We start from the raw sequence: 26,399 nt of genomic DNA on the forward strand, positions 1-26,399 counted from the left end.
GTGATGTATGACGTGACGTGTGTAAGAAGGTGCGCTTGCTGTCTGTGAGAGGGAGACACAGGAAAGAGTGAGAAGAGCCTGTCGTGTAATGCCCGCAGCTAAAAGCAACTGCGTGAGAATCCACAGACCTGTGGATGTGTTGAAGGTGTGCTGGAAAATGCGGAACGGAAATTAGGGAGCAGCAGAAAAGTGGAATGTATTATTTAAATCAGTGCGTTGGAAAACACGGACCGTAGTTTTAAAAAAAAAAAAACTGGATCTGGATCGACATTTTCCCATGCCTTGCCGATACGCATTTTTTGGCAAATATCGGCGGCCGATCCGATCCAAATATCGGATCGGGACATCCCTATGCTGGACGACAGCAAAGACTTACAGCGTGTGGAGCAGACGGCGTCCACAAAGTACATCCGTAAATGACGTGACAATCAACAACAAAATAGGAGCGTAAGACAAGAACTAAAACACTACACACAGGAAAAAAACAAAATACTCCAAATAAGTCAAGGCCTGATGTGACAGGTGGTGACAGTACACCTACTTTGAGACGGGCTATAGTGATGCATGCTTGGTTTTGGTTGGAATTCATATCAAACGATTGCGAGAACGACTTTTTATTGTCAATATCGGCTGCTGAGTTTCATTTTTTAATGAAACTCTGCTGGTGGCGTGCCTCAGAATTGTTTCAATGGAAAAAAAATGTGCCTTGGCTCAGTAAAGGTTGAAAAACGCTGCCCTAAACACTCAAATGTGTGCTGACGCCTTTTGTAAATATGTGGTGTGCATGTGTACTATATTTGCATGTTTGTCTACAAATACCACACGCTTACAACGAAACAGCCATAATGCAGCCACGGCAGAGTGTAAGATGACCCAGTGAAGCCATGGGTTGATTTAATTACAGGTGTGTGCAACAACAGAAACAGAAAACAATGCTTAATTGGATTAGCAGGGACGCAAGAGATGCTCTAAAGTGCATGTATTATTGATAAGGGGTCAATGGGTTCAGTGAGCAATAATACATTAATAACAAACACTTCCATTCTTATTTTGCAGCTTGACTCAACTCCAGTTTAAGATATCACCCGATTATCCTACAATGGCAGCGGTAAGTATGTGCATTTGCGTAAATTTCATGTAATTGCTCCTACTTAAGATTGTGTTGACGGAGCAAAGCGGTCGCAAACAATGAAACAAAAAAACATTTTTTAACCGCAGTAATGCAGGTTAAGCCATATTCTATGTCAGGGGTCGGCAACCTTTACCAGTCAAAGAGCCATTTTGACCAGTTTCACAAATTATAGAAAACAATGGGAGCCGCAAACATTTTTGAAATTTTAAATGAAATAACACTGCATACAAAGTTTTTTTTTTTGCTTTGTGCTATGTATACACCAGGGGTCTCAGACACGCTGCCCACACCTTTATATGGAAATGTTAAGCTGGTGCGGCACGCAGGTTTTAATTGAATAGCGCGTGTCAGCGTCATGCGTGCCGTGATGGTACAGCATATAGCGCCCACTACAACCAGCGTGCCTGATCAGCCACATGTTGAATGGGGCTTCCGCTTGCTCACGTAGGTAACAGCAAGGCATACTTGTTCAACAACCACACAGGTTACACTGACGGTGGCTGTCACGTTCAAACACTGAGGACATCTATTAAACAAGACAAAAGGCAAGGAATCAAACAGAGACAGAATTAAATTTGGACTCAATATTGAGGAGAGACATGGCCACTGCACTCTCTGTACAGTCCTGCACCACGCTCTGACGAAGAAGGTTTTCGTCTCCTCTTTATTACAATATTCAATGTTCACGCACCAACACATGTCTCAGCAGGAATGGGGAGTATGTAAAACAGTCATTGTTTTCGGTCGCTTTGAAGACCAAGAAGTGGGATTTCTCGGGCTTGGGCTCTTCCTGGATCCAGCTGGGGCAGGTGTTGGAGGACAATGGATAACCCCTCCCGTCTCCTGACCACAGTTGCTTCAAAAGGGCAGCGGGTCGTAAATAGCGTTGACCTCGGTCACCAAACAGTTGGAAGAGAGTTTGTAAAATACTTCAAAGAGAGTTCGTTTAACACTTCAAAGAGAGTTCCTCTGGAAGTTGAGCAGATCCTGCCATCTGTCCGTGTTGAAATCACAGTGGCGTTTCACGAGCCTTCTTCCTCTTGTTAGGCCTCGAAAGATAGCATTCATAATACAACGTTTCTTTTGTGATAACTTACAAACAATTATTCCAACAGTGGCGGTATAAAAAAAACTTTAACACTCTTACTAATAATGCACCACACTGTGAACCCACACCAAACAAGAATGACAAACACATTTCGGGAGAACATCTGCACCGTAACACAACATAAACACAACAGGACAAATACCCAGAATCCCATGCAGCCCTAACTCTTCCGGGATACATTATACACCCGTGCTACCAAACCCCGCCCACCTCAACCGACGCACAGAGAGGGGGGGGGGGGTTGATGTGTGAGGGAGCAGGCTTGGGGTGTAGCCCGGAAGAGTCAGGGCTGCATGGGATTCTGGGTATTTGTTCTGTTGTGTTTATGTTGTGTTAAGGTGCAGATGTTCTCCCGAAATGTGTTTGTCATTCTTGTTTGGTTTTGGTTCAAAGTGTGGCGCATTATTAGTAAGAGTGTTAAAGTTGTTTTATATGGTCACCGTCAGTGTAACCTGTGTGGCTGTTGACCAAGTATGCCTTGCTGTCACGTACGTGTGCAATCAGAAGATGTATATTGTATAGCAATTGTTAGGCTGGCACGCTGTTAATACAGATTGTAGAGTGTGCCAAATGTTGTACCATCATGGCATGCCCTTATTATAGCTGTAAGGGTGAAAATCGGTGAATATTAATCCCGGGAGTTTTCTGCGAGAGGCACTGCAATCCGTAAGTCTCACGGGAAAATTGGGGGGTTCAGCAAGTAAGCTGCTGAGCCGCATCAGAGTGATCAAAGAGCCGCATGCGGCTCCGGAGCCGCGGGTTGCCGACCCCTGTTCTATGTAAACTAAATCAGTATTAGAATAAAATCAAGTGATTTCTTCCAGCTAATCCGAAAATAAATAAAAAAAACAATCATGGTGAAAGTTGTAACTGTTGCACTTTTTTTTTTCATGCAAAATGTGCTTTACACCAGTTTGAACAAGAAGAAAACTGGCACTAAGGATTGAGGAAAAATGCCACCTTTGAGGCTTCCAACCTGGAGAATAACTAAAAATTTACTTAATCTAAAACAAATTACATAAAATATACAGTACAGGCCAAAAGTTTGGACACACCTTCTCATTTTAATGTGTTTTCTTTATTTTCATGACTATTTACATTGTAGATTGTCACTGAAGGCATCAAAACTATGACACCTGTGAAGTGAAAACCCTTGCAGGTGACTACTTCTTGAAGCTCATCGAGAGAATGCCAAGAGTGTGCAAAGCAGTAATCAGAGCAAAGGGTGGCTATTTTGAAGGAACTAGAATATAAAACATGTTTTCTGTTATTTCACCTTTTTTGTTAAGTACACAACTCCGCATGTGTTCATTCATAGTTTTGATGCCTTCAATGACAATCTACAATGTAAATAGTCATGAAAATAAAGAAAACGCATTGAATGAGAAGGTTTGTCCAAACTTTTGGCCTGTACTGTTAAAACTCGGAATACTTAATTAATTACATGGAAAACATACAAAGATACTATACTATATAATGTATATCATGTTTTCCGATAAAAACATATAAAATACTACTACATGTTACTATGAAACTGTTGTCTGAACTTACATCAGCCTTCTAGTGTCATGTTAGATATTTTTACTCCGTAGTTATTTGTTTTGTAACATGCTCTTTTTGTTTAAAATTTGAAAGCATGATGAAAAGAAGAAGTTGCATCGTGTGAACTACAACGCAAATGAAAGACGCAAAGCACAAAGAAAGAATGTCGCAGTCTGATGGAGCAAAGCCGTCAACGATCCAACGCAACAAAAACCACAATAATGGCACAGATCACGACATTAACTATTATTATTTTTCAATTTTAGCAAAATCTGCTTTTCCTCCTTGTAGGAACCACAGGACTGCAATGACTAAACGATTACCGTATTTTTCGGACTATAAGTCGCAGTTTTTTTCATAGTTTGGCCGGGGGTGCGACTTATACTCAGGAGCGACTTATGTGTGAAATTATTAACACATTAGCGTAAAATATCAAATAATATTATGTATCTCATTCACGTAAGAGACTAGACCAGGGGTCGGCAAACCGCGGCTCTAGAGCCGCATGCGGCTCTTTAGCGCCGCCCTGGTGGCTCTCTGGAGCTTTTTCAAAAATGTATGAAAAGTGGAAAAAGATGAGGGGAAAAAAATATATTTTTTGTTTAAATATGGTTTCTGCAGGAGGACAACCATGACACAAACCTCCCTAATTGTTATAAAGCACACTGTTTATATAAAACATGCTTCACTGATTCGAGTATTTGGCGAGCGCCGTTTTGTCCTACTAATTTTGGCGGTCCTTGAACCCACCGTAGTTTGTTTACATGTACAGCTTTCTCCGACTTTCGGGGACGTGTTTTATGCCACTTCTTTTTCTGTCTCATTTTGTCCACCAAACTTTTAACGTTGTGCATGAATGCACAAAGGTGAGTTTCGTTGATGTTATTGACTTGTGTGGAGTGCTAATCAGACATATTTGGTCACTGCATGACTGCAAGCTAATCGATGCTAACATGTTATTTAGGCTAGCTATATGTACATATTGCATCATTATGCCTCATTTGTAGCTATATTTGAGCTCATTTAGTTTCCATTAAGTCATCTTAATTCAATTTATATCTCATGACACATGGCTTTTCATTTTTTGCGGCTCCAGACAGATTTGTTTTTGTATTTTTGGTCCAATATGGCTCTTTCAACATTTTGGGTTGCCGACCCCTGGACTAGACGTATAAGATTTCATGGGAATTAGCGATTAGGAGTGACAGATTGTTTGGTAAACGTATAGCATGTTCTATATGTTATAGTTATTTGAATGACTCTTACCATAATATGTTACGTTAACATACCAGTTGGTTATTTATGCCTCATATAACGTACACTTATTCAGCCTGTTGTTCACTATTCTTTATTTATTTTAAATTGCCTTTCAAATGTCTATTCTTGGTGTTGGCTTTTATCAAATACGTTTCCCCAAAAAATGCGACTTATACTCCAGTGCGACTTATATATGTTTTTTCCCTTCTTTATTATGCATTTTCGGCCGGTGCGACTTATACTCTGGAGCGACTTATACTCTGGAGCGATTTATACTCCGAAAAATACAGTAATAGGGAATGGAGTAGGGTTGTACAGTATACCGGTACTAATAAAGTACCGCAATACTAATTGATTGAAATCGGTACTATACTGCCTTTGAAAAGTACCGGTACCGTTTCTTTCATCTGCGGAAATGACTACAAGGCGAGGAGCATGATGTTGAGGGTGTCAAAACGCACACACAACGTGCCTACAAAAAATAACATCTTGGAGAGGAAGAATGTCAAAAAAGGACAATTCTACTGGTTAATAAAGAGGGTGCAGGAAGCACAATATGTGTCAGGCTTGAACGAAGGAAGGGACTCAGATGCAGAGATGTGATTCTAAATAAAGCTTTTATTTTGAAAAACTCTTTAAGCCTCCAGAGCAGAGTAAATCCAAATACTATGAAATGACAAAATAGATATCGAAAAAATGTTCCAAAAGGGAAAAACCGAAAATCACTCCAAAAGGAGGAAATACAAAAATAAGGACAATTATAATTAGCACCGTATCTGTTATCAAAAAACTTTAACAAAAAACGCTCCAACAGGAGGAAGAAAATAAAGACTATAAAACTTACTACTCTAATAAATTTAAACAAAAAAATCACTCAAAAACTTTGAGGAAAGATCATTAGGGAAAAACTATAACTCACCACTGCGGTAGAAAAAAGGCTGAATAACAAAAGTCGCTCTGAGGGAGGAGAAAAAGTGAATTCAAAATTACAGCGTGGGATATTCTGGAAACAAGGACGTAGACGTGGGACAAGGCAAGGCATGGACATGAACATGAACATGGAACGCAAGACAGGCACGAAAGCTCGAGACAATCTGGCACAGAACAAGGGGAGGCATGGGCTTATAAAGAACATGAGGGTAATGGGAAACAGGTGGAAACAATCAAGGGTCAGGAATGACGTCAGACTGGTGACACAAGAGGAAGGACCCGTGATCTGAAACAAGAGGAGTTGCTTTTCAAAATAAAACATGTAAATCACAAGACAGAAAAAACCAAGACAAGACTTCCCTCACAATATGGAGGTATTTGGGCTTCAAAACTTAACGATAAAGGTGACGCTTTAAACAAGGAAGCACCACGCTTCAAGTGTTGCTTTAAAACACGCCTCGCCAAATGTGGCGATTAGTATTGCCACCTTTGCTTCAAACTTAAGTACCGTATTTTTCGGACTATAAGTCGCAGTATTTTTCATAGTTTGGCCGGGCTCCAGTGCGACTTATATATGTTTTTTTTCCTTCTTTATTATGCATTTTCGGCAGGTGCGACTTATACTCCGGTGCGACTTATACTCCGAAAAATACTGTAAACATTAAAATAAAAAACATTCAATTCTGCACAAGGAGTTTTAAAGAGTGACAGGTAATAATGTGAGGTACACAATACGAAGGTCCTGAGTAGTCCTGAGTTCAATCCCGGGCTCGGGATTGTTTTGTGTGGAGTTTGCATGTTCTCCCCGTGACTGTGTGGGTTCCCTCCAGGTACTCCGGCTTCCTCCCACCTTCAAAGACATGCACCTGGGGATAGGTTGATTGGCAACACTAAATGGTCCCTAGTGTGTGAATGTTGTCTGTCTATCTGTGTTGGCCCTGCGATGAGGTGGCGACTTGTCCTGGGTGTACCCCGCCTTCCGCCCGAATGCAGCTGAGATAGGCTCCAGCACCCCCCCGCAACCCCAATAAGGGACAAGTGGTAGAAAATGGATGGATGGATGAATTAAAAATAAAAGGTGAAATCTTTTTTTCTCCACTCTCATTCTCGCGACGCCCCCTAGAGGATGCCGCTGTAGGCAATTGCCTTAAACCAGGGGTCGGCAACCTTTACCAGTCAAAGAGCCATTTTGACCAGTTTCGCAAATTATAGAAAACAATGGGAGCCGCAAATTTTTTTGAAATTTTAAATGAATAACACTCCATACAAAATTTTCTTTTTGCTTTGTGCTATGTATAAACCAGGAGTCTCAGGCACGCTGCCCACACCTTTTATATGGAATTTGAAAGCTGGTGCGGCACGCGGGTTGTAAATGGATGGCGCTTGTCAGCGTCATGCGTGCCGTGATGGCACAGCATATAGCACCCACTACAACCAGCGTGCCTGATCAGCCACACGTTGTATGGTGTTTTCGCTTGCTCACGTAGGTGACAGCAAGGCATACTTGGTCAACAACCACACAGGTTACACTGACGGTGGCGGTATAAAAAAAACTATAACACTCTTACTAATAATGCGCCACACTGTGAACCCACACCAAACAAGAATGACAAACACATTTCGGGAGAACATCTGCACAGTAACACAACATAAACACAACAGGACAAATACCCAGAATCCCATGCAGCCCTAACTCTTCCGGGATACATTATACACCCCCCGCTACCAAACCCCGCCCACCTCAACCGACGCACAGAGAGAGGGGGGGGGGGGGGGTTGATGTGTGAGGGAGCAGGGTTGGGGTGGGAGCGGGGTTTGGTGGTAGCAGGGGTGTATAATGTATCCCGGAAGAGTTAGGGCTGCATGGGATTCTGGGTGTTTGTTCTGTTGTGTTTATGTTGTGTTAAGGTGCAGATGTTCTGCCGAAATGTGTTTGTCATTCTTGTTTGGTTTTGGTTCAAAGTGTGGCGCATTATTAGTAAGAGTGTTAAAGTTGTTTTATATGGTCACCGTCAGTGTAACCTGTGTGGCTGTTGACAAAGTATGCCTTGCTGTCACGTACGTGTGCAAGCAGAAGGTGTATATTGTATAACAAGTGTTGGGCTGGCACGCTGTTAATACAGGTTGTAGAGAGCACCAAATGTTGTATCATCATGGCACGCCCTTATTATAGCTGTAAGGGTGAAAAACGGTGAATATCAATCCCGGGAGTTTTCTGCGAGAGGCACTGAAATCCGGAAGTCTCACGGGAAAATTGGGGGGTTCAGCAAGTAAGCTGCTGAGCCGCATCAGAGTGATCAAAGAGCCGCATGCGGCTCCGGAGCCGCGGGTTGCCGACCCCTGCCTTAAACCATCACCTCTCATTTTAATTTCATTTTTAATTCCTTGAAAGCTTGTATGTTTTGTTTACCACGTCAGAAAGAACCAAACCATGCCAACTAATGAGAATGATAAGATGTGCAGTAATGTGTCATGAAATATTCAGATGTTTGCATAGGAGTGTGGTATATCAAACTGGAGAGTCACTGGATTTTCCTCACTGCTGTAAACCCTTTTTTTTTTTTTTTAATGACTAGATTGGAAAACGTGGAACAGTGACTGAGGCTTCTGGGTTCGACCCCGAGGCAGACGTCCAGAAGCTTCGTGGAGCCATGAAGGGAGCTGGTAAGTCCACACACACACACACACACACACACACACACAGTAACATCTCCATGGAAAAACAAACAACACTTGCTCCTCCTCAATAGGAAAGTCTGAAAAGTAAGTTCCGTCTTGCTCAGGTTGTCCATTCATGCTGATTATTATGTCATCAGTTAGTTAGCTACTGTATTTTCCGGGCTATAGAGCGCACCGGTATTTAAGCCAGATCCAACAATTTTTTTTTTACATATAATAGCCACACCACACTATAAGCCGCGGATATATATCAGTATGAAATATTTTATATATCTGGATATTTTGCCTTAACCTTGAATGAACACTTGATGCATATAATCACAGCAGTATGATAATTCTATGTGTCTACATTAAAACATTCTTCTTCATACTGCATTAATATATGCTCATTTTAAACGTTCATGCAGAGAGGGAAATCACAACTAAAAGTGTATTTGTTAAACAGTTATTAAGCAGTGGCACAAACATTCATGTCATTTCCAAAACAGAAAGTGCAAGATTGTCAGAGACATTTTAAAACAAGTGCACTTTTGTGCATGATGTCATTAAGATGACTTATCAAAACAACACTAAATTAAAGTGCACTTTTTGTACAGAACGCCACTACAATAGTTTAAAACAAATAAAGTGCACTTTGGTGCATGACGTCACACAAGATATTTCAATAAGTGTCAAATAAAAATGAGCTGCATAATAGGAAATCAAATAGTGTATGTCCTTCACTATGTGGTAGGTTCCGGCGGACGTTTTCTCCTTCTGTTGTTGACTATTTTTTTCATACGGTGTTGATATGGAAATGGTTGCCTCTGCATTTTGTGGGCGTGGCACCGAACGGAGATGTTGACATGCAGAGTAAGCACTCTTCATTCTTTAGCAGGTGACTTTTCAAAAGATGCTACATATTAGCATTGTTGCTACTTTTTGACAAATTACGGTTGTCTGTTCGATAGGGGTGTAACGGTACACAAAAATTCCGGTTCGGTACGTACCTCGGTTTAGAGGTCACGGTTCGGTTAATTTTTGGTACAGTAAGAAAACAACAAAATATACATTTTTGGGTTATTTATTTACCAAATTTGCAAAATCTTCCACCAAAAATATTTTTCTTGGTGCAATATTTGATGTGAAGTAATGGGAACCTTGGATAGGTCAATAATTCATAATAACATTGATTTTGATTCAATATTATGTTTTGAGCAATGACAGTTTGAAAGAAAAAAAGAAAAAGCTTTGTTTTATAAGTCAACATTGCAACTTTTTCTAAATTACATTTAACCTTTAAGCTTTTTTATTTCACTTTTCTTATGTTTTTGTTTATTTTAATAGTATTTTTAGAATGTGCCGTGGGCCTTTAAAACATTAGCTGTGGGCCGCAAATGGCCTCCGGGGCACACTTTTGACACCCCTGCTATAGATAATAAAAAATTAAATGTGATAAATCTATGGATATAAAGCAGAGCCTGACGACGCATGCGCGTTTATCATAACTCTCTCTCTCTCTCTGTCTCTGCCCCTTCCTCACGAATGCTGCTGCACACCTTTACAATTTGTTTTGTTTTTAACCTTCTTAACCCTGAACGTACATTGTTAATACACGCAACCATAACTCGAGGTGCCGGACATTCGAGGCGTTTGGGGGGGCCCCGCGGGGGGGGACGTGTGGTCAGGATGCTAGCAGCTAACAGGCTACGATAGACTGGCCGTGTGTCCTCTTTTCGCCGGGTGTGTCCTCTTTTGCAGAGCTGTTAGGGCGGAGTTTCTTGGGTGCCTCCAATTTCCGGCATTTTGAGTATTGTTTACACAACGTGCAGTATGCTACTTAATATGTCCGTGTGGAAACTCGTTCGGTACACCTCCGTACGAACTGGAACCCCCGTACCGAAACGGTTCGATAAAATACCCGTACCGTCACACCCCTACTGTTCGACATATTCCCACTTGAAGCCAAACCATCGCCAGACGATGGACTCCCTGCTGTTTTTCTTGGGAATTAATTCCTCCTTCATTTGTTACCAGATTCGCACCTTCTCTCTCTCGTATTACCACTCGCACCACAGCTAGCGTTACCCATGCCGCTTCCTCTCTGCTCCGCGAGGGCGTATACGTATGTGACGTATGTAAGAAGGTGCGCTTGTTTTATGTCTCTGTGAGAAGGAGAGACAAGACAGAGTGAGAAGAGCCTGTAGTGTAATGCCCGCAGCTAAAAGCAACTGCGTGAGAACGTATACTCGAATATCACAATATAGTTATTTTCTATATCGCACAGAGACAAACCCGCGATATATCGAGTATATCGATATATCGAGTATATCGATATATCGTCCAGCCCTAGTTACATACCTTAATTGTTTCTAAATGGTGCAGGTCACACGGCAGTAAAACGGCTGATCAAACAAAACAGAAATCATCGTCATGGACCCACTGGCTGCGGAAGCTATAGCTTTCCAATCAGCTAAACAGACTCAATAACTCCACGGTGATGTTTTGGTGAATTTAGGAAACTGAAACAATACAAAAAGAATGCCATTGTAAGTTAATAACACTAACACAGACACTTGTAAACGGGTTAGCATAGTCGCTAATGCAAACGACGCTAGCTTGATTACATTACAATAGCACGTAGAAATATGCATGAAAACACTCCTACATACATAACACATTGGACGGTTTCGTAAGTATGACTTGTTTTAGTTATATTGTAAAACTTCCAACCGTTGCTTGAGGTGATGAATCAAGGACAAACATTATAGACGAATAGTTGACAAAATGGGTTATACTTCCGGTTCAAGGCGCAAAACAGGAAGTGCATTTTCAATCCGCAGCACCTGCAGCAAACAAACTTGTTCAAAAGATGACGCCGTAGCACAAATGATAACACACCTTTTCAGTGTCTCTGTCGCTGCAATATGAAAAGTATGTGTTGAATATAAACCATTATGGCCGCTAGCGAAGAAAAATCTTTAAATTTTTCCGCGCAGTTTTATAAGCCGCAGGGTTCAAAGGGTTGGAAAAAAAGTAGCAACAGACAGTAACTCAAAAAATAACAGCCGGATTTTCATCAAACCTTTAGGAAATGTCAGAACTGGGATAAGGAACAAGTGATTACATTTTTGGGACGAATCCGGATCTTTTCTACCGCGTTGTACCCTGTGCGTGTGTAAGCGATTGGCCCCGCCTCCAACTCTGTTTCTTTAATTCAGCTATATATAGCTCAAAAAAATCCATGTGCTGATTTCCATCTAATTTTCAGGAGATGTCAGAAATGGGAAAAGGAAACGAGTGATTGTATTTTGGGGCTGATCTGGATCACCATCTGGATTCAGGATAGTTTTTCTTACTATTGGGAGGTAGAGGGCATGGCATAGGTATTTTTTTCTAGTTGTGTGTGCATTCTAGCCAGCATTAAGGAGTACGTAGCAGACATTGTGTGTCAGCAAAGATATATGAGAAGCAATGTGGATTTAGTTAGCAAGCGTAATCATCTTCCCCTGACTCTTGCTGCAGCTAACAGATGCTGTCTATGTGGAGGCTGGCTTACTTTTGCCATATTCAGTCTCCAAGTCATGAGACTGTTGCCCTACACTTAAGTACTGACGTCTCAGTGTGTATTGTTACGCTTCATGCTGGAATTTAGACCGTTTAAAAAAACACTTAATTGTGGTCTACATAACATGTAATGGTGGTTCCTTGGTCAAAATGGTGCATAGATGATGTTTTACACATCATCTTCAAGTCGCTTCAGGATGCGCCGTTTTGTGGTCGGTCTTATTTACGTGGCTCACCTTCGACAGCGTCTTCTCCCCGTCATCTTTGTTGTAGCGGTGTAGCGTGCAAGGACGGGAGTAGAAGTGTCAAAAGATGGAGTTAACTGTTTTAATGACATTCAGACTTTACTTCAATCATCAATTATTGCTCACTAGTGCTATAACGCCGTGAAAAACCATCCGACCGGAACTCTCTAATAACTAAAGTTCCTTGGGTGAATAATGTAAACTCACTACACCAGTATGTTTTAGCGCTTTCATGGTGAGTTTCCTGACAGATATAAGTAAGAACTTTACACTACTTTATTATTAGAAATGGCAACATCAGAGGGTGAATGTCCCATAACAAGAAGATAGAGACAAAGAAGATGATTGTCACACACACCCATCACCCTCGCCCCCTGGGAGGTGAAGGGAGCAGTGAGCAGCAGCGGTGGCTGCGCCCGGGAATCATTTTGGTGATTTAACCCCCAATTCCAAGCCTTGATGATGAGTGCCAAGCAGGGAGGTAATGGGTCCTATTTTTATAGTCTTTGGTATGACTCGGCCGGACACTCTAGCCCAGGGGTGCTCACACTTTTTCTGCAGGCGAGCTACTTTTCAATTGATCAAGTCGTGGGGATCTACCTCATTCATATATATAATTTATATTTACTTATTTATGAAATATATGTTTTTGTTAGCAAGTTAAAGGTGTTTAATGATAATGCAAGCATGTTTAACACATATAGTTAATATTGTTAATACATTAAAGGTGTTTAATGATAATACAAGTATGTTTAATACATGTAGTTAATATTGTTGACAAGTTAAAGGTGTTTAAAGATAATGCAAGCATGTTTAACACATATAGTTAATATTGTTAACAAGTTAAAGGTTGTTAAAAATAATACAATCATGTTTAACACAAATAGTTAATATTGTTAACAATTTAAAGGTGTTTAAAGATAATGCAAGCATGTTTAACACATATAGTTAATATTGTTAACAACTTAAAGGTGGTTAAAGATAATACAAGCATGTTTAACACATATAGTTAATATTGTTAACAACTTAAAGGTGGTTAAAGATAATACAAGCATGTTTAACACATATAGATTCCTTTCTTTCATGAAGACAAGAATATAAGTTGGTGTATTACCTGATTCTGATGACTTGCATTGATAGGAATCAGACAGTGGTGATGATAACTTCCGCATTTTCGAATGGAGGAGAAAAAAGTCCTCCTTTCTGTCCAATACCACATGAAAGTGGTTGGTTTTTGGCATCTTATTTGTCCAGCTTCCGTACTCCTTTGTATACACTTTACAAGAAATACATTGTCGGCAAACTCCGTAGCTTGCTAGCTTGTGCACGCCAGCTTTCTGAGACTCTTATTTTGGTAGCGCAGGCAGGATGAAGCAGCGCTTTTATTGTGCAACTGTGCAGTCGGTCTTTGGAGTTTTGACGACAAGTACGGCGCCAGAGTCTGTTGAAATAAAGTGTTTCTCGCCTTCCTGTCGGTAATTTTAATGAGCTGGCAGCAGCCAGCGTCATCTCAGAAGACCCTCGGGTGCCGTGAATGTCAAGTGACGAAAGTGACGTCATAGTGAAGATTTATGATCGCTCATTTTTAGGACTATTTTTTTAATGCCTGGGTGGTGATCGACTGACACACCCTCCGAGATCGACCGGTAGATCGCGATCGACGTAATGAGCACCCCTGCTCTAGCCACTAGGCTTATCGATTACAGCATCAGCACGGACTACAGTGGCGGACTTGCGCAAATTTTCAGGACTTATGCAGATCTCAAATACAGATCAGCAGGTACCAGAAGGTAGGAAAGGTTGGTTCTGCATAATATTGTGAAACAAAACGCCAGATAATATGTCTGCTAATGGGTGCCATTTTGCGGTCCTTATGCACACGCCATAGTAATACTCGTACCTCTGACTACGGTAGCTGTAATGCGCCGACAATCCATTTTTTTATTTTTGAGTGCCGTGTGTAATGTTCTTTATTTTCAATGGAACATTTAAAGTTTTGGCGCATGAATAAGAAGAAGGTAGAGAAAAAGAAGAAGCTTATCGATTATGGTGTCGGCACGGACTACAAAGGCGGATGCGCACAAATTTTCAGGACTTATGCAGATCCCAAATACAGATCAGCAGGTACCAGAAGGTAAAAAAAGTTGCTTTTGCATAATATTGTGAAACAAAACACCAGATAATATGTCTTACCTTATACACACACCATAATAATACTGGTATGTTGAAGCACAGTACAATCCATCAAGCGGTGCGGCTTCATAGCTTACCAAAGTCCTACTAAAACATTTTGATAGATTTTTGAGCACAGTGTGTAATGTTCTATATTCTCAATGGAACATATAACATTTTGGTGTCGTTTACTTGAGTCATATTGCAGTCTACACGTATCTCTTATGTGTGACTGTCATCTACGGGTCACACTTATCATTTCACCATGTACCAAATAAAATAGCTTCAAGGTCGGTAAGCACAACCAAAAGTATTCCGTACATTAGGTTATAAGGCGCACTGTCAAGTTTTGAGAAAATGACAGGATTTTAAGTGCGCCTTATAGTCCGAAAAATACGGTACTACAATATAACTTAAATGAGTGGGACAGCAACACTAGCATAGCAATGTGAGCTTAAATGGTAAATGGTAAATGGGTTATACTTGTATAGCGCTTTTCTACCTTTTTAAGGAACTCAAAGCGCTTTAAGTGCGAACATTACGCTGACTGACCGTAACATCATGCAAGGTTAGCCTATTCGCTGGCAAAAAACACAACGTCCGCAGCTTCGGGCTTTATTTTAAGATGTGTAGTGAAGCCAGCATTTTTATAAAATGCTGGGCGTCTACACAGGGTGAGGTCCTACAGCTGGGAGCAGGTCGGAAGGAGAGTTGATAGTTTGTTTATACAGGTCATACAGGTTGTAAATGGCACATATGACTACTATAACTGCATTACAAAGTCAATGTTGCCTAATAGGGGACTTTTAAACTCTCATTGTCTTGCAGGCACCGATGAGGCCGCCATCACCGAGATCTTAGCGCATCGTACCATTGCCCAGAGGCAGAGCATCAATGCGGCCTACAAGCAGACGGTGGGGAAGGTGAGACGTGTTCTTATTAAAAAACGCAAAAGTCCTTACGGGAAAAACAATGGCTTTTTTTTACACCCCAAAGAATGTAGAATTTAAACCCAATGCCAGAGGTGGGTAGAGTAGCCAGAAATTGTACTCAAGTAAGAGTACTGTTACTTTAGAGATGTATTACTCAAGTAAAAGTAAGGAGTAGTCACCCAAATATTTACTTGAGTAAAAGTAAAAAGTATGTTGTGAAAAAACTACTCAAGTACTGAGTAACTGATGAGTAACATACACACACACACATACATATATATATATATATATATATATATATATATATATATATATATATATATATATATATATATATATATATATATATACATACACACATATATATATATATATATACATACACACATATATATATATATATATATATACATACATACATTGATATATACAGTATATAATTTATATTTATTTATTTTGCCGTTTTTGTTTACATGTTAAAGGTGTTTTAATGAATATACATGCATGTTTAACACATATAGATTCCGTTCTTTCATGAAAACAAGAATATAAGTTGGTGTATTACCTGATTCTGATGACTTGCATTGATTGTAATCAGACAGTAGTGATGATAACGTCCACGTTTTCAAATGGAGGAGAAAAAAAGTTCCTCCTTTCTGTCTAATACCACATGAAAGTGGTTGGTTTTTGGCTTCTTATTTGTCCAGCTTCCATATTCCTTTTTATACACTTTACAAGAAATACATTGGCGGCAAACTCCGTAGCTTGCTAGCTTGTTTGCGCTGGCTTTCGGAGACTCTTATTTTGAAAGCGCAGGCGCGATGGAGCGGCACTTTTATTGTGAAGACAGGAACTGTGCAGTCAGTCTTTAGGCTTTTGACGGGATGTACGGTTGAAATAAAAAAGGGTCTTTTTTTCCTTCACACTTTTGATTGATTAATTGGAACTTTTATTAGTAGATTGCACAGTACAGTACATATTCCGTACGATTGACCACTAAATGGTAACACCCCAATAAGTTTTTCAACTTGTTTAAGTCAGGTCATGTGACCCCTGGCTCTGTTTGATTGGTCCAACGTCACCAGTGACTGCATCTGATTGGTGGAACGGAGTGAACGTCACCAGTGACTATTTGTTGAAACGCAGGCACTATGAAGGTCTGTCTGACAGACCAAAACAAACAAAGCGTGCATTAACAGATCGATAAAAATTAGTAGCGAGTAGCGAGCTGAATGGAGATAAAAGTAGCGTTTCTTCTCTATAAATATACTCAAGTAAAACTAAAAGTATGTTGCATTAAAACTACTCTTAGAAGTACAATTTATCCCAAAAGTTACTCAAGTAGATGTAACGGAGTAAATGTAGCGCGTTACTGTCTTGTCTGCAAAGCTGGCTGGAGCTTTGTTGCCATGGCGCTGATAACGTGACTGTTAATCATTAGCTAAGAAGGAAATGGAAAGTAAGAACAGGAACAAGTGAGGGCTTTGTCCTCTGCTGAGAGGAGGAACGCACCGCGTTCTTCTCCACAAGATAACGTGCACGCTGCCGTCTTTCTGCGTCCGTCTGATCAAAGCGGAAGGTCAAGTGGTGTTTTATCACGTTGGCGTGATGAGATAATGATCAGCCGGTGGTGCCGTGTTGATGTCAGCGAGGTTATTTGAAGCAGTGGTTGGGTTGATATTGAATACAGAGTAGTAATGAGTCATGTCCAGGAGCATGACGTTTAATGATGAGTCACAAATCTTGTGCTCCATATAACATTGGGAAATAATATATAAATACTGAGCCAAAATCTCACTAGTTTGGATATTTGAATAGCTTTTTTGTTGTATTGTAAATAGAAGGACACACAAAATACTGAAATTAAATTACTTGAGTAATGCTTTACACACTATTTTGTATATACCTTTTAGGGCAGTGTTTTTCAGCCACTGTGTGAAATACAGTGTGGTGTGCCGTGGGAGATTATGTCATTTCACCTAATTGGGTTAAAAATATTTTTTTGCAAACCAGTAGTTACAATCCGCAAATGTGCCGTTGTTGAGTGTCGGTGCTGTCTGGAGCTCGACAGAGTAACCGTGTAATACTCTTCCATATCAGTAGGTGGCAGCAGGTAGCTAATTGCTTTGTAGATGTTTGTCGTGATCACAAAATGCAGACGACAGCGGGAGGCAGAATGCAGGTAAAAATGTATCTTAACGCTTAAACCGAAAATAAACAAAAGGCGAGTGCCGCTAAAAAAAGGCATTGAAGCTAGAGATGTTCGATAATGGCTTTTTTGCCGATATCCGATATTCCGATATTATCCAACTCTTAATTACCGATGCCGATATCAACCGATGCGATATGTACAGTCGTGGAATTAACACATTATTATGCCTAATTTTGTTGTGAGGCCCCGCTGGATGCATTAAACAATGTAACAAGGTTTTCCAAAATAAATCAACTCAAGTTAAGGAAAAAAAAATGCCAACATGACACTGCCATATTTATTATTGAAGTCACAAAGTGCATTATTTTTTTTAACATGCCTCAAAACAGCAGCTTGGACTTTGGGACATGCTCTTCCTGAGAGAGCATGAGGAGGTTGGGGGTCGGGGGGTGGGGGGGGGGTGGGGGTGGGGGGGTTATGGGTAGGGAGTAGCGGGGGTAGCGTTTTGTGAATCAAATGCGTGAGCAAATTGTCGAACAGTTTAAGAACAACATTTCTCAACCAGCTATTGCAAGGAATTTAGGGATTTCACCATTAACTGTCCGTAATATCATCAAAAAGTTCAGAAAAATTGGTCTCCTCAAAGTGTTGTTAAAAGGAAAGGCCATGTAACACAGTGGTAAAAATGCCCCTGTGCCAATTTGTTTGCAATGTGTTGCTGCCATTAAATTCTAAGTTAATGATTATTTGTAGGGATGTCCGATAATGGCTTTTTTGCCGATATCCGATATTATCCAACTCTTAATTACCGATGCCGATATGAACCGATACGATATGTACAGTCGTGGAATTAACACATTAGTATGCCTAATTTTGTTGTGAGGCCCCGCTGGATGCATTAAACAATGTAACAAGGTTTTCCAAAATAAATCAACTCAAGTTATGGAAAAAAAATGCCAACATGACACTGCCATATTTATTATTGAAGTCACAAAGTGCATTATTTTTTTTAACATGCCTCAAAACAGCAGCTTGGAATTTGGGACATGCTCTCCCTGAGAGAGCATGAGGAGGTTGGGGGGGGGGGGGGGTTTATGGGTAGGGAGTAGCGGGGGGTGTATATTGTAGCGTCCCGGAAGAGTTAGTGCTGCAAGGGGTTCTGGGTATTTGTTCTGTTGTGTTTATGTTGTGTTACGGTGCGGATGTTCTCCCGAAATGTGTTTGTCATTCTTGTTTGGTGTGGGTTCACAGTGTGCCGCATATTTGTAACAGTGTTAAAGTTGTTTATACGGCCACCCTCAGTGGGACCTGTATGGCTGTTAACCAAGTATGCCTTGCATTCACTTGTGTGTGTGAAAAGCCGTAGATATTATGTGATTGGACTGGCACGCAAAGGCAGTGCCTTTAAGGTTTATTCGCGCTCTGTACTTCTCCCTACATCCGTGTACCACTACGTACAGCGGCGTTTTAAAAAGTCATACATTTTACTTTTTGAAACCGATACCGATCATTTCCGAACCGATACCGATCATTTCCGATATTACATTTTAAAGCATTTATCGGCCGATAATATCAGCAGCCCGATATTATCGAACATCTCTAGTTTTTACAGATTTAGATTGGGGTAAGACGTTTCTTACTTGGGAATGTCTCTTGCGTTCATGTTAGCATTTTGGCTAGCAAGCTAACGGTAGTCGGTCCGTAAGTTCATCAAAGTGTGGTTCTCAATCACAGAGATGCATGAGGAGGTTGGGGGGGGGAGGGGGGGGGTTTATGGGTAGGGAGTAGCGGGGGGTGTATATTGTAGCGTCCCGGAAGAGTTAGTGCTGCAAGGGGTTCTGGGTATTTGTTCTGTTGTGTTTATGTTGTGTTACGGTGCGGATGTTCTCCCGAAATGTGTTTGGCATATTTTTTGCATTGGCCCTTGTGGTGGTTGCCCTCTGTGGGTTCCTCTGACCACAAAGATGCTCTCGTGGGCCCGGTAGTCTGGGTAACAAGTCTTTTATTGTCAAGTAGCGACAGGGTTTTGCTTTCCAGCTAAATGTCTCTGTCTCATGCGTCCGCTCACCAGCCACTCAAAACACGTCTCTCCTCCCGGCTGCTGCTAATAAGGGCGACGGGTGATTAGATAACAAGCCCCAGCTGGGCAATCTACTCACCTGCCGCTGACATCGAGGCCGGTCCTTACACCATACTTGCCAACCTTGAGACCTCCAAATTCGAGAGATGGTGGCGGGGGCGTGGTTGAGGTGGGCGGGGTTTGGTGGTAGTGGGGGTGTATATTGTAGCGTCCTGGAAGAGTTAGTGCTGCAAGGGGTTCTGGGTATTTGTTCTGTTGTGTTACGGTGCGGATGTTCTCCCGAAATGTGTTTGTCATTCTTGTTTGGTGTGGGTTCACAGTGTGGCGCATATTTGTAATAGTGTTAAAGTTGTTTATACGGCCACCCTGTACCTGTATGGCTGTTGACCAATTATGCCTTGCATTCACTTGTGTGTGTGAAAAGCCGTAGATATTATGTGATTGGGCCGGCACGCAAAGGCAGTGCCTTTAAGGTTTATGGCGCTCTGTACTTCTCCCTACGTCCGTGTACACAGCGGCGTTTTTAAAAAGTCATAGATTTTACTTTTTGAAACCGATACCGATAATTTCCGATATTACATTTTAAAGCATTTATCGGACATCTCTAGTTTAAATGTTTAGTATTTGTGATGAAAAGCATTATCTAACATGTCAGGTTTTCATTGTATTAAAAAATGTGTTAAAATAGGAGTCAATGGTGACCAAAATGGTCTAAGTGTATGTCAATTAATATTTGAAATAACTTTGGAAAAAAATAACATTAAAGCCATTTTAAAGAGAAACTTGTTCAAAACAAGGTGGCCATATTTCAGCCCTCTAACATTTAAATGTAACTGTTTGGCAAAGATGGAAAAAAATAAAAAACAAAAATGTCAGTTTTTTTAAGTGAAGGCAGACTGCAGGGTTAAAGCGCATGAATTGATTAACGTGGACCCCTACTTTAACAAGTTGAAAAACTTGTTCGGGTGTTACCATTTAGTGGTCAATTGTACGGAATATGTACTGTACTGTGCAATCTTTTAATAAAAGTTTCAATCAATCAATAAGCGTAGCCGAAGCTGCTGGATGATTTCAAACATAGCTACTGGAGTTACAAAAAAACAATATGAGGAGGTTCTGCCAGACTGCCGATATTATCGGACATCTCTAATTGAAGCTTAGGGAAGGCTATGCAAAACGAAACTAAAACTGAACTGGCTGCAAAGTAAACAAAAACAGAATGCTGGACAACAGCAAAGACTTACAGCATGTGGAGCAGACGGCGTCCACAAAGTACATTCGTACATGACATGACAATCATCAATGTCCACACAAAAAAAAGATAGCAACAACTTACATGCTCTTGATTGCTAAAACAAAACAGGTGCGGGGAATAGCGCTCAAAGGAAGACATGAAACTGCAACAGGAAAATACCAACAAAACAGGAAAAGCCACCAAAATAGGAGCGCAAGACAAGAACTAAAACACTACGCACGGGAAAACAGCAAAAAAGTCAAAATAAGTCACGGCGTGATGTGACAGTACACCTACTTTGAGACAAGAGCTATACTGATCCATGGTTGGTTATGGTTTAAAGTCATATCCAACACTTGCGAGAACGACTTTTTATTGTCAATATCGGCTGCTGAGTTTAATTTTTCAATAATTTCTGCCGGTGGTGTGCCACGGGATTTTTTCAATGAATAAAATGTGCCTCGGCTCAGAAAAGGTTGAAAAACACTGGTTTAGGGGACAGACAAATACGTGTGTGTATGATTGGAGCAGAATTGTTAGGAAAACAAAACATTTTAGCAAGTAATTGTCCGTAATAGTCTTGTTGCCCACGGCGACGTCCACTGGCGGTCACGCACAGACAGACAAGACAGGACCCAACACTGGCAACACTAACCCACAGCATTCAAGGCCACGCACAGTAACATTATTCCAAATGTTCTTCCTTTAGGACCTGTCAGAGGACTTGTCCTCGGAGCTCAGTTCCAACTTCAGGAGCGTGGTGCTGGGTCTGCTGATGCTGGCGCCGGCGTACGACGCCTCGGAGCTGAGGGCCGCCATAAAGGTCGGACGTGAACGAGGACGTTCGCCGACTCTAGCCAATAAAAAAAGGACACGGTTTGATCGGTGTTTTGACACGCTGTGTTTTCATCAGGGCGCTGGGACAGAGGAGGCGTGCCTCATCGACATCCTCGCCTCCAGGTCAAATGCCGAAATCAAAGCCATCAACGCCTTCTACAAAAAGGGTGAGTGGCAACTCTCACTTGCCATATCATTAGGTACACCTGCATGATGACAAAACTGGAGTCTGCACTTTTTTGGGGTTTTTTTTCCATTCACAATTTTTATGTAAAACAGGCACAACATGTTTTTCTTTTCTATGCATTCTAACTCATCAATAAACGCTAGCAAAAGTCAGCTAACAATGGAGGTAATGGGACTCGCTCTAGTATGAATAAAGTTGAATTGAAAGGTGTTTGTCTGGTCAGAATACGGGAAGGACCTGGAAGATGACGTGTGCGGAGACACGTCGGGAATGTTCGCGAGAGTTCTGGTCTCTTTACTGACGGTGAGTAGAAGAAGCCGACTATTCGGTGCATGAAGTGATGTTTGATTGTGTGCTTCAGGCCGGACGTGACGAAAGTGACACGGTGAACGAGGCCCAGGCTGTGCAGGATGCCAAGGCAAGGATGGAGTTATTCAGGTCTTTGCAGTGACTCTAACCACGTAGTTCTGCAGGAGATCTACGAGGCTGGTGAGGCTCGATGGGGAACAGACGAGGTCAAGTTCCTGACTGTTCTTTGTGTGAGGAACCAGAAGCATCTGTTGAGAGGTACTCCTGATTGAATATCATACTCTACTTTTCACTTCTTCTTCTTGCTCTCCTTCTAATTCTTGCTCGTCTTCTTCTTATTCTTTTTATTCCTGCTCTTTTTCTTCTTCTTGCTGCTTTTCTTCTTATTCTTGCTCTTCTTCTTTTTTTTGCTTTTCTTCTTTTTCTTGCTCTTCTTATTATTATTCTGATTTTCTTGTTCTTCTGCTTGCTCTTTTTCTTGCTCTTCTTTTCTTTCCCGTCTTCTTCTGCTTGCTGTTTTTCTCTTGCTTTTCTTGCTCTTGCTTTTTCTTCATCATTCTTGCTCTCCTTCTTCTTCTTGCTTTTCGTCTACTTCTTGTGCTTTTTCTTGCGCTTTTACTTCTTTCTCTTCTTCTTCTTCTTGCTCTTCTCCTTTTTCTTCTTATTGTTGTTGTTGTTTTTGCTCTTATTTTTTCTCGTTCTTCATTTTCATGCTCTTTTTTGTATTCTTGCTCTTCTTCATCTTCCTCTTTTTGCTCTGTCATTTTCTTCTCACTCTTCTTTTTGTTGCTCTTTTTGTTGCTCTTCCTGTTCTTCTTGGTCTCCTTGTAGTTCTTCTTATTTTTATTATTGTTCTTCTTCTTCATCTTGCTTTTCTTTGTCTACTACCTCTTCTTACTCTTCTTCATTCTCTTGTTTTTGCTCTTCTTCATCTCCTTCTTACTTTTCTTCTTGTTGTTGCTCATCTTCTTCTTCTTCTTCTTCTTCTTCTTCTTTTTCTTCTTCTTCTTCTTCTTCTTCTTCTTCTTCTTCTTCTTCTTCTTCTTCTTCTTCTTCTTCTTCTTCTTCTTCTTCTTCTTCTTCTTCTTCTTCTTCTTCTTCTTCTTCTAAGTGTTGCTCTTGTACTTGTTACTTCTCTTTTTCTTCTAATTGTCGGTCTTCTTCTTCTAAGTGTTGCTCTTCTTCTGATTGTTGCTCTTCTTGTTCTTCTTCTTCATTGTTTCTCTTCTAATTGTTGCTCTTCTTCTTCTTCTTCTAATTGTTGCTCTTCTTCTTCTAATTGTTGCTCTTCTTCTTCTTCTTCTAATTGTTGCTCTTCTTCTTCGAATTGTTGCTCTTCTAATTGTTGCTCTTCTTGTTCTTCTTCATTGTTGCTCTTCTTCTTCTAATTGTTGCTCTTCTAATTGTTGATCTTCTTGTTCTTCTTCATTGTTGCTCTTCTTCTAACTGTTGCTCTTCTTCTTCTTCTTCTAATGGTTGGTTTTCTTCTTGCTCTTCTTCTTCTAAGTGTTGTTCTTCTTCTAAGTGTTGCTCTTCTTCTTCTAATTGTTGCTCTTCTTGTTCTTCTTCATTGTTGCTCTTCTTGTTCTTCTTCATTGTTGCTCTTCTTCTTCTTCTAAATGTTGCTCTTCTTCTAATTGTTGCTCTTCTTGTTCTTCATCTTCATTGTTGCTCTTCTTCTTCTTCATTGTTGCTCTTCTTCTTCTAATTGTTGCTCTTCTAATTGTTGCTCTTCTTGTTCTTCTTCATTGTTGCTCTTCTTGTTCTTCTTCATTGTTGCTCTTGTTCTTCTTCATTGTTGCTCTTCTTCTTCTTCTAATTGTTGCTCTTGTTCTTCTTCTTCTTCTAATTGTTGCTCTTCTTCAAATTTTTTGCTCTTCTTGTTCTTCTTCTAACTGTTGCTCTTCTTCAAATTCTTGCTCTTCTTGTTCTTCTTCTAACTGTTGCTCTTCTTCTTCTAATTGTTGCTCTTCTTCTAATTGTTGCTCTTCTTCTAATTTTTGCTCTTCTTGTTCTTCTTCTTCTAATAATAAATGATAAATGGGTTATACTTGTATAGCGCTTTTCTACCTTCAAGGTACTCAAAGCGCTTTGACAGTATTTCCACATTCATCCATTCACACACACATTCACACACTGATGGCGGGAGCTGCCATGCAAGGCGCTAACCAGCAGCCATCAGGAGCAAGGGGTGAAGTGTCTTGCCCAAGGACACAACGGACGTGACTAGGATGGTAGAAGGTGGGGATTGAACCCCAGTAACCAGCAACTAGAGATGCGCGGATAGGCAATTATTTCATCCGCAACCGCATCAGAAAGTCGTCAACCATCCGCCATCCACCCGATGTAACATTTGATCAGAACCGCATCCGCCCGCACCCGCCCGTTGTTATATATCTAATATAGACGATGCAAGGCATTAGTGAGGTTATAAAGCTTTTGCCTGTTAAAGAAAGGAGACTGATCCAATGCAGCACAGACATTCGCGTGCCACGCTGTCACGGCCCAGACGCACACCAGTGTGCAATCATATGGGAGCCGCGCTGAGCGCACCTCCAAGCGCGTCTCGCTGCCGGCGACGGCCGCGTATGAGCCCGACGCTCCAGCGCCATCCATTTTCAGGGCTAGTTGATTCGGCAGGTGGGTTGTTACACACTCCTTAGCGGGTTCCAACTTCCATGGCCACCGTCCTGCTGTCTATATCAACCAGGGTGAGCCCCACCCCTTTCGTGAGCGCACTGCGCGCAGAGTGACCCCTGTTACGCGCCCCCGGCAATGGGGGTGGCGGGCAGGTAAGCTGCGCGGGCGGAGCGCGCGGAGTGACCCCTGTTACGAGCCCCCGGCCACGGGGGTGGCGGGCAGGTAAGCTGCTTACCTGCTGCGCGTGACGCCGGCCGCGGCGAAGGCGGACGAGGCGGGGTGTCGGTGCGGTGGGCGCGGTGGTGACCCTGGACGTGCGTCGGGCCCTTCTCGCGGATCGCCTCAGCTACGGCTCCCGGTGGGGCCCTCTCGGGGGAAGGGGCCTCGGTCCCGGACCCCGGCGAGGCGTCCCTTCTCCGCTCCGTAAAAGTGTCCATCTCTTCTTTTTTTTTTTCTTCTGTTGTGGCATATGCTGCAGGTGCCTGCTCGTTTTTCGTATGTGGGTAACAACATTTAACTATGTATATATATTTCCGAATTGGTTTAACTGCCACCCGCCTGAATCTATTTAAAATCTAATTTTTTTTTATTTCAACCACCCGACCCGACCCGACCCGCGGATAAAATCAAATTTTTTTTTATTTCATCCGCCCGATCCGCGGATAATCCGCGGACTCCGCGGTTGTGCCCGCAAACCGCGCATCTCTACCAGCAACCCTCCGATTACTGACACGGCCACTCTACCAACTTCGCCACGCCGTCCCTAACTGTTGCTCTTCTTCTTCTAATTGTTGCTCTTCTTCTAATTGTTGCTCTTCTAATTGTTGCTCTTCTTGTTCTTCTTCTTCTAATTGTTGCTCTTCTTCTTCTTGTTCTTCTTCTTCTTCTTCTAATTGATGCTCTTCTTCTAATTGTTGCTCTTCTTCTTCTTCTTCTTCTTCTAATTGATGCTCTTATTCTAATTGTTGCTCTTCTTCTTCTTCTTCTAATTGTTGCTCTTCTTCTTCTTCTTCTTCTTCTTGTTCTTCTTCTTCTTCTTCTAATTGATGCTCTTCTTCTAATTGTTGCTCTTCTTCTTCTTCTTCTTCTTCTTCTTCTTCTTCTTCTTCTTCTTCTTCTAATTGATGCTCTTATTCTAATTGTTGCTCTTCTTCTTCTTCTTCTAATTGTTGCTCTTCTTCAGTGTTCCAAGAGTACCAGAAGATTTCGGGAAGGGACATAGAGGAGAGCATAAAGAGGGAGATGTCAGGCTGCCTGGAGGAGGTTTTCCTGGCTATAGGTTGGTCTCCCACGCCAATAAAGATGTTGTCTGGTTGCAGAAGCTTCACTTTTTCTTTCCATTTTTGTGGGTTTCTGCAGTGAAATGCTTGAGGAACAAACAGGCATTCTTTGCAGAACGTCTGTACAGATCAATGAA

The 26,399-nt window shown here is 41.4% G+C and overlaps 1 protein-coding gene across 1 annotated transcript in view; it reads left to right on the top strand.

Annotated features, from left to right (window-relative positions):
- anxa4 (annexin A4) overlaps positions 1-26,399 on the top strand; it is a 36,760-nt gene that overhangs the window by 4,773 nt on the left and 5,588 nt on the right. The window contains exons 2-11 of the mRNA XM_061926770.2: positions 1,057-1,108; positions 8,546-8,633; positions 15,440-15,534; positions 21,719-21,832; positions 21,923-22,013; positions 22,257-22,336; positions 22,395-22,451; positions 22,507-22,600; positions 26,166-26,261; positions 26,342-26,399. The exon at positions 26,342-26,399 is cut by the window's right edge and continues 1 nt beyond it. Of these exons, the coding sequence (XP_061782754.1) occupies positions 1,100-1,108; positions 8,546-8,633; positions 15,440-15,534; positions 21,719-21,832; positions 21,923-22,013; positions 22,257-22,336; positions 22,395-22,451; positions 22,507-22,600; positions 26,166-26,261; positions 26,342-26,399 (782 nt within the window). The 5' untranslated portion in view covers positions 1,057-1,099. The remainder of the gene's footprint in view (positions 1-1,056; positions 1,109-8,545; positions 8,634-15,439; positions 15,535-21,718; positions 21,833-21,922; positions 22,014-22,256; positions 22,337-22,394; positions 22,452-22,506; positions 22,601-26,165; positions 26,262-26,341) is intronic.

The sequence above is a fragment of the Nerophis lumbriciformis genome, linkage group LG32 (genome assembly GCF_033978685.3).
Source record: "Nerophis lumbriciformis linkage group LG32, RoL_Nlum_v2.1, whole genome shotgun sequence".
Classification (NCBI taxonomy): Eukaryota; Metazoa; Chordata; class Actinopteri; order Syngnathiformes; family Syngnathidae; genus Nerophis; species Nerophis lumbriciformis.